At 40.9% G+C, this 9,364-nt stretch overlaps 1 protein-coding gene across 1 annotated transcript in view; it reads right to left on the bottom strand.

Annotated features, from left to right (window-relative positions):
* LOC121867077 (dynein axonemal assembly factor 11-like) overlaps positions 1-2,852 on the bottom strand; it is a 157,634-nt gene extending 154,782 nt beyond the window's left edge. Inside the window, exon 1 of the mRNA XM_042366833.1 lies at positions 2,696-2,852. Coding sequence (XP_042222767.1) covers positions 2,696-2,852 — 157 coding nt within the window. The remainder of the gene's footprint in view (positions 1-2,695) is intronic.
* Between the last annotated feature and the right edge of the window lie 6,512 nt (positions 2,853-9,364).

The following is a 9,364-nucleotide window of genomic DNA, read 5'->3' as shown; positions in this document are numbered from 1 at the left end:
AGTAAGTGCAGGAACTCTGGAAAGTTTCAAAAGGAGGCTAGATAGATTCATGGATGATAGAGAGTGGTAGTAACTCTCGACAGGAGCTGCCATGCACAGGCCAGCCGGCCTATTGCAGACTCCTTATTTTCTTATGTTCTTATGTTCTTAAAGTGAGGTCGCCCTTTGTGGGTACATTGTGTGAGGTCACCTTACGTGAAGTCATGTATTTCACCCCCAAACGTAATACCCCTTCTCTCATCTACCTTGAACTTATCAAGGAGCTCCTCACCAGCCAATATCATTGCCTCCTGAACAAGATATTGTCCATCCTGTCAACTCTATCCCCCATCTCAGCTCTTGGCAAAGACACTCACATCCAATTTCTATTTTTGACACAAAAAGCTCTATCCAGGTACCATACCTGGGAATAACCAACAATTAAGGTTTTCATGCCTTCCTTGCCAGCCCTGTCCTTGACTATGTTCCCATCCAATCCGTCTAGCAAACAGACTAAAAAAGTTAGTACACTTAACTGTATTCGTTTCCTTGTTTGTCTTCACTACCAGTTTGGTCGTTCCTCTCCTCACAACCCTCCATTGGCCTGTGTTTTCGTCAGACTCCCAGTCTCGAGTCTTCCTCCATCATCCTTGCAGTCCCTTCCTTTAATTTCAAGTATACGCCATCGACCTTTACTAACTCAGCCCTCAGAAGGGCATAGAGTTGTTCACAACTAACACTCGCCATTGCACTGACAGTTTTTTTTTTTTTTTTATTGGGCACTCCCCTACATCCTTGTGTAAGGTGAATAGCAGAAGCGTTTACAGCGCCCAACAGGGAAGCATGCTAAATTCATGCTTGCCTTTATGTCTCATGAGTTAAGGGCGTAGAAGCCTGAAGAGTCAATGGTTTTATGTCATCAAGTTATTGGAAGCTCCAACAACTTTTCCTGAATACGAATTCGCAACTTTCGATTTACAACAGGTACCTGCATTACTGCTAGGTGAACAGGGCCCAATGTGGGCTAGGAAGTATGTCCAAACAACTTTTCCACCGACCCGGGAATCGAACCCGTGACATCTTGCTTGCAAGGCAAGAGCGGTACCGTTCTACCATCGGCGCCCAACTGACAGTTTATCCTGGGAGCTAAAACGGCTGTGACCTTTCCTCTACAGAGGTCAGCATACATTTGGGGTTTGACTTCGCCTCTCCCTTGCTACCTTCATTTCATTATTCCTCATTGCTTTTCTTATCTCAGTCTTAACCCGACTGGCCAATATTTTACAATAATCTCGGAGGTTAACTTCACCATGATTTATTCTCCTACCTTTGTCCAATAATATTCTTTAAATAATTCTTTATCCATTTTGAGTCATTATTATTTGATCTGAGTAGTCTGTATGATATATTCTACCGTTGTGCATTAAGTAACTCACTATTTAAAATGTTATGGAATCCGTCAACCACAGACCTCGTGGTAAGGTCACCTTCAACAGCTATATTTTGTGAGGATATTGTTGTCAGGTCATCAGGTAAAGAGAGGTCGCCCTCTGTGGGTACATTGTGTGACTGTGTGAGGCTACCTATCGTGAGGTCATGTTATTCACCCCCAAACATAATACCCCTTCTCTCAGTTGCCTTTTCAACCTATCAAAGTTTGCCCTTCTGAAATCTGGGAGTTTAATGGAATTTTCCTTGCGACTGACATTAAGTTCTACTTTGAATCTCACTTCTTTGTAATCGTTGTTAGCTAGTTCGTTCTCTACCTCGACATTACTAATGAAGTTTTCTCTGTTTGACAGAACTAAATCTATATATAATCGGCTATATGTTGACTAAGAAACCGTCCTGAACCGTTTCAAGAGGATCATCTGATTCTGAGTTACCCGTAAGGTCGATCCAATCTATTTGACTAAAGTTAAAGTTGCCTACTATACATATTTTGTTATGTCTGGTTGCCCTACAATTTCTTCGAAAATAACTTGCCCTTCAACCTTATCAAGATTAGAAAGTCGATATATTACTCCTATGATCAATTTATCCCAACCAACGGTTAATTCTATCCATGTTGTTTCTGTATTCAATTCAGATTTAATTTCCTTATTGATTTCACACTTCACATTATCCCTGACATACGAGAAGATTACCACCCTGCGTCCTTTCCTAATCTGCCTATCAGTATGAAATAATTTATATCCTTTAATCTGGTATTCGAAAGGTAGCTCCCGTGTGTCTAAGTTAATCCAGGTTTCAGTGAATGCTATTATAATGATTTTTTTTAGTTCATACCAGAGCTCTGATTTCATACATTTTATTTCTTATACTTCTGAGTCCTCTCTCTGTAGCATTTAGGTTTTAACTCTCTGACTAATTAAGCTTTATCATCATTCCTAATACAATTTCTAGGTAACCCCACGCCCATTGCAGTCTCCTCGACCTCCGTACTCTCATGTTCCCTAAGCAGTTGAAGGACTTTGACGTCTTTTCAACTTTACTCTCGACAGAGCTAACCAGGGTTGCCACCCCATCCATAGGTAAATCTACCATATCCCTTGCATATAGGTCATTTCTGCGGTAAAATTAGTCCCAGTTGTCAATAAATGGGACTGATATTGGCTTGCAATATCTATCAAGACAGCTGTTGATAACAACTGCCCTTGACAACCATTCACTGCCAACTTTCTTTCTAGGCTGGCACCACACATGATAAGGATACCTCCCTTCATCCAAATATGGTCAATAGCTGTCTTCAACTTATCAAGGCGCTCTTCACTCCAACACTGGCCAATATCATTGCACTCCTGCACTGAGGCAGAAAATGGGTTTCTTCTCATTACCGGACATAATATAGTCCAGTGGTCCTTCACTCCCATTTTTCCGGTCGCATGCAGCCGGAAAGAAGTGCGTATGCGACCGGCTGAGTGACGTCTAAATTTCGGGCTGTGTGGTCGGTGAGATTGTTGTTATTCTTTATTTTCTGGGTGAAAATAAAAGGCAGGGAAATTAAGGAAATAATCGGGAAACGAGGCCCAGATTTTGATTGGCCGATATGTTCGAAAATTGATATTTCATTGGCCTAGATTTATCTTTTACTTTCTGCGGGAATTATCAAGTTTTGTTCTGCATATTTTTTTAATCAATCTGATTAATACGTGGCTACAAGCAGCTAGATTCCGTTCTTGTTTCCATATTGTCGCTCGATGACTTACGTTGACTTAGTTCACCTGCGGCCGATTGTTGATTACTTGCACAATTAAGTGGCCAACTAGTATATAAAGGTTGCATGATAAATTAACACCCATTACACTAATGAATGCCTTGCTAGCTTAGCTCCCCCCCCTCCACCACCTGCCTCCCTTGAGCGAGCAGGCGTCTGCTGTGTGTGGCCACCACCCCAACCAATCAACTCGTCTCAGCTAGGTGGACAGCCCACCTGCTATCATAAGAACATAAGAACATAAGAATGGAGGAAACTGCAGCGGGCCTATTGGCCCATACTGGGCAGTCACATTTACACCCAACCCCTATTGCTCATATAAGCATCCAACCTATGTTTGAAGCTATCCAGCGTATTCGAGTTAATGATGATATTTGGTAACTTGTTCCATTCATCCACTACTCTGTTACCAAACCAGTGTTTACCTATTTCGAGCCTAAATATAAATTTGTCTAATTTGAAACCATTGTTACGAGTTCGCTCCTGGTTGAATAGCATGAGTACCTTTGTAATGTCCCCTTTGTTTAGCCCTGACTTCCATTTATACACCTCTATCATATCGCCTCTCACTCTACGTCTCTCAAGGGAGTGCAAATTAAGATGCTTTAACCTGTCTCTGTACTCAAGGTTCCTAATGCCCGGGATTAGCCTTGTCATTCTCCTCTGTATTTTTTTCCAAGGATTCTATATCCATTCTGTAATACGGTGACCAGAATTGAACTGCATAATCCAAGTGAGGTCTCACAAGCGCAAGATATAGTTTTAGGATGACCTCGCTAGTCTTGCAACTAACACTCCTTTGTGTGAACCTAAGTACTTTATTAGCCTTGTTTCGAGCAAATACACATTGTTTACTTGGCTTAAGGTTCCTACTTATCATTACTCCTAAATCTCTCTCACAGTCGGATTTCTCAATGGCATCGTTGTTCATCTGGTAACTGGTTTCCCTATTTACATCTCCTATACTGAGTACTTTACATTTGTCCACGTTGAATTTCATCTGCCATTTTTCAGACTAGTCGAAAAATTTGTTTAGATCTTCCTGTAGTCAGATTTAGTAACACGTCCTATTTTATTGTCATCAGCAAATTTACTTATATTGCTGTCTATGCCGATATCTATGTCGTTTATGTATATAATAAATAATAATGGTCCAAGTACTGAGCCTTGGGAAACTCCGCTAGTGAAGTTGCTCCAATGGGATTTAGTGCAGTTAATGCTCACTCGCTGTTTCCTGTCCTGTAACCACGCCCTAATCCATTTAAGGATATTACCTTTGATGCCATGTGCTTCTATCTTTCAAATTAGTCTTTCGTGGGGGACTGTGTCGAAGGCTTTGCTAAAGTCGAGATATACCACATTATAATTGTGCCCCTCGACCACCGATTTGAAACCTGATGAAAATAATGTTAATAGATTAGTTAGACATGAACGCCCGCTTGTGAAGCCATGCTGGGAATCATTGATCAATTGGTGTTTCTCCAGGTGATTTCGAATAGAGTTGGAAATGATTGCTTCCAGTAATCTGCCTACTATTGATGTTAGACTGATTGGGCGGTAGTTAGAGGATAGTGATCTATCCCCCTTCTTGAAAATCGGTATTGCATTCACTATCCTCCAGGATTCTGGTACTACACCTGCTTTTAAGGACATGTTAAACAACTTTGCTAAGGGCATACTAAGCTCTTCCTTACATTCCTTTAATACTCTGACAAATATCTCATCGGGGCCAGGTGACTTATTAGGCTTTAGTTTGTCTATTTGCTTACTAACATCGTTACTAGTCACTACTATCTCGCTTAATTTGTTTTCTTCACTATCTCTGAATAGAGTCGGTGCCTCGGGTATCATGCTTAAATTTTCGGTGGTGAAAACTGTTTAAAAATATTTATTCAGATTATTACTCATTTCTCCATCGTTATCTTATCTCGTGTTTTAGTTTGATACATTTGGTAGAATCCTTTGGGGTTTGTCTTCACCTCCCTTGCTATCTTCAGTTCATTATTCTTCTTTGCTCTCCTTATCTCGGTCTTAACCCTACCGGCCAATACCATATAATAATCCCGGAGGTAAATTTCACCACGATTTATCCTTCTACCTATAGCCTTCCTTTGGCCAATAATGTTCTTTAAATAATTATTTATCCATTTAGGGTCGTTGTTGTCTGATCTGAGTTTTTTGTATGGTATGTTCTGCCTTTGTGCATTAAGTAACTCATTATTTAAATTGTCGTGGAACTCGGCAATCACAGACCTCGTTATCAGGTCAGTGTCAACCGTCAGGTTCGTGGGTGGGGTGAGGTCGATGTGAGTCACTCCCAGGCGTGATACCCCTTCCCTCAACTGCCTCTTCAAACAATCAAAGTTTGCCCTTCTGAAATCTGGGACCTTAGTGGAATTTTCCTTTCGTCTGCCCTGAAAATCTAACTGGAATCTAATTTCTTTGTGATCGCTGTTTGCAAGTGCGTTCCCTACCTCGAAATTGCTAATGAGGTTTTCTCTTTTCGACAGAACTAAATCGAGTATATTATTACCCTGGGTGGGTTCGGTTAATTGTTGACTTAGGAAACAGTCCTGGAACGTTTCGAGAAAATCCTCTGATTCTGAGTTACCCGTAAGGTCAGTCCAATCTATTTGGCCAAGGTTAAAGCCACCTACTATACAGACTTTGTTGTGTATGGAAGCCCTGCGCATTTCATCCCAGATAAGTCGCCCATTAACTCTATCAAGATTGGGGGGTCTATATATTACTCCTGTGATTAATTTTTCCCTACCGTCAATTAATTCTATCCAAATAGTTTCCGTATTCCGCTCAGTTTTTATATCCTTGTTTATTTCTCACTTCAGATTATCCCTGACATAGATTGCCACTCCGCCTCCTTTCCTGGTCTGCGTGTCGGTATGGAACAATTTGTAACCTGCAATTTGGTATTCGACAGGTAACTCACATGAGTCTAGGTTGATCCATGTTTCAGTGAATGCTATTATATACATTTTTTCGGTACATACCAAGGCCCTAATATGATCCATTTTGTTTCTCATACTTCTACTGTTCGCGTAGTAAACATTTAGGTTAGTCGTGTACTGAGTCCTCCCTTTACTGCGTTTAGGTCTTAACTCCCTGTCTAATTTAGTTTTGTCATCATTCCTAATACTATTTCCCTGTAACCTTTCACTTTGTTTACCCGCTCCCACTGCAGTCTCCTCCACCCCCGTGCCCATATGTTCCCCTAGTAGTTTAAAGACTTCGATATCTTTTGAACTGCCCCCTCTAGAGACCCCGCCAGGGTTGCCACCCCATCCCTAGCATATAGGTCCCTTCTGCCGTAGAAGTTGTCCCAGTTGTCAATTAATGGGACTGATATTGACTTGCAATATCTGTCAAGACCTCCGTTGACACCAACTGCCCTTGACAACCATTCACTGCCAACGCTCCTTCTAGGCAGGACACCGCATGTGATAGGGATCCCTCCCTTAGTCCTAATACGATCCAAAGCTGCCTTGAACTTATCAAGAAGCTCCTCGCTCCTACACCGGCCACTATCATTGCCTCCTGCACTGAGGCAGATAATGGGTTTGTTCCCCCCTACTGCTTTACTTCCCATTTCTATGCTTTCCTTCTCTCTCTCTCCTCTCCTCTCCCAGGGCAAAGTAATTTGCCACTTTACTTCATTATCATCCTCATCATCATATAGTCCATCCTGTCTAAGTCACCCATCTTTGCTCCTGACAAACACTCTCATTCTCCTATTTCTGTCCTTATTAGAAAAGGTACGATCCAGGTACCTGTCGCATATTGAGACAATAGCCATGGAAATACCCCGAGACACGTGGGCGCAATGCTTGGGAGCGACACCCAGGCACCAGCCAAGTAGCTGTCGCCTACCCCCCCCTTCTCTTCAGCTATCGCATGATGTAATATTATCAACCACTCTTCAATTAGATTCGAAGGGTGACGTCACCACAGAGCCATGCACCCCCTCAGGAGCGTCATTCACTTCCTGATTCTCCCAACTTAATTTAGAAATTCCCCATGGTTGATGTTTCATCCACCTTTCTCCAAGAGCTGTTCATCTGCTTGTCTATCTACAAGACCTGCTTGTCTAAACCTATATGCTCATCTGTCACAATAAATCTTTAAGTTCTTACTTATTTCGTCTTATGGTCTTGTTCACCCTTAATTATACCAGAGCTCCTTAACTAATATATATATATATATATATATATATATATATATATATATATATATATATATATATATATATATATATATATATATATATATATATATATATATGCTGATAACCACAAGGAAACAAGAAAACTGCTGTCCAAGGAAGGGTCCAAGAACAATAAATTAATAATGGATCTAGGACTATATCTTCATTTGGACGGTATGATCTTTTGTCGAGGAAGGATAGCTAAGGCAGACGTGTCTCTTCTAATCCGTTACCCTGTCCTTTTACCCAAACAAAATCGTTATACAAAACTAATATTTTATGGAGCATATAAAACCACTCTTCATGGGGGTATGGCAGAAACTTTGGCCTTAATCGGGATATCATATTGGATCCCTTCTGGAAGACAAGCGTTTAAAACATATTTGAAATATTGTCATATATGTCTTCGCAATGAGTCGAATCCAGTGTCCTATCCAGGTCCTCCTGATTTGCCCCAGGGGAGAGTAATGCACGAATGCTCCATTTGAGGTTACTGGTGTATTTTATACAGGAGCTTTGACCATTACTGGAGATCCATGCCCGCCCAAGAAAGTCTTCATTTGTTTATGCACTTGTGCCTCTACAAGAGCTGTTCACCTAGAAATAGCAGAAAACTTAAGCTCTAAAACATTTGTAAAATTTTTACCTAAGTTTGCGGCCAGAAGGTCCTGTCCTAGACACATCGTTAGTGATAATGATAGTGATAATTTTGTAGTTACTGCACCGATACTGTTGCAAATTTTAAAAAGCCGCAGAATGTAAAGTGCTTTGAACGTCCGACGTTGCACTTGGTCTTTCACTGCCCCTAGAGCTCCTTGGCAAAATGGATTCACTGAGAGAATTAAAGGCATCGTTAAACATTGTTTAAAGAAAATATTGCCGAATACTTATTTCATAACGGAAGAATTGAGAATGGTTATCATTGAGATATAATCTAGGGTCAATAATAGACGCTTAACATACTTGAATAATTCTACGTTGGGTGTAGAAGCAATGACTCCCCTCACTTGATACATAGCAGACGGATAGATCCTATCCCGTATATTGAAGCAAAAGAGCAGATTGACGCCCGTATTATTAAACAACATCTTTCCTTCAAGAGGGTCGTCGTGTTTCAACCCTAGTTTTAAACTAAATGAGTCCTGGGGGGACACCGTAGTACAGTACTTAATGGGGTGGTGTGGCGGTAAAATTAACTAATTCCAATATTATAAATTAATTTTATTGGAATTAGTTAATTTTACCGCCACACCACCCAGTTAAGTATTGTACTGCGGTGTCCCTCAGGACTCATTTAGTTTAAAATTCGGATTGAAACACGACGACCCTCTTCAAGGGAAGATGTTTAATAAAACTCTTCAGTGGAAGAGTGAGGCCAACATTTAAGACAAACGTATCAATTCCTAAACAATGTATTAATGGGCAGGGAGTTCTGATTATTTATTTAAATTAAGAGGAAGGTTCTATGCCACCTAACCAACCAGTAATAAGATGTCATTAAAACCGGGAGATAGAGTTCTCTTGTGGACAGAACAACCTCGTGGAGAAAATCATGTGTATACACCTAGATCAGGAAGGAATGCTAAGAATAATATAGGTCCAGGCAAGAGAACAAATAAGTCTGCTTGACTATAGATAAATTTATCCCTTTAGAATTAACTGAACTTCCCAAGGATTCCGAAGAGACTCCTCAGACGACGGCTGATGGTGTGTCAGGGCTGCAGCTCTGAGGTCTCAGGGAGCCTGGAAGGATTTGCTTGATGGGGGACATATTACATGACGTAACCCTACATGATTTCGCCGGCCCCAGTATGTGGAAATTATTATTTTGTACAATTCCACGTAATAATACTATTTGTAAATAAAACCTCGTAGCACTTTGTCCCTCAGAACTCGAATGTTCGGGTAGTGGGTGTCTGGGTGAATTCAATGGGAAATAGATTTGTTTG

This window comes from Homarus americanus, unplaced genomic scaffold, assembly GCF_018991925.1.
Source record: "Homarus americanus isolate GMGI-L3 unplaced genomic scaffold, GMGI_Hamer_2.0 scaffold6317, whole genome shotgun sequence".
In the NCBI taxonomy this organism is placed as follows: Eukaryota; Metazoa; Arthropoda; class Malacostraca; order Decapoda; family Nephropidae; genus Homarus; species Homarus americanus.
This window is presented reverse-complemented; position numbering and strand designations above follow the sequence as displayed.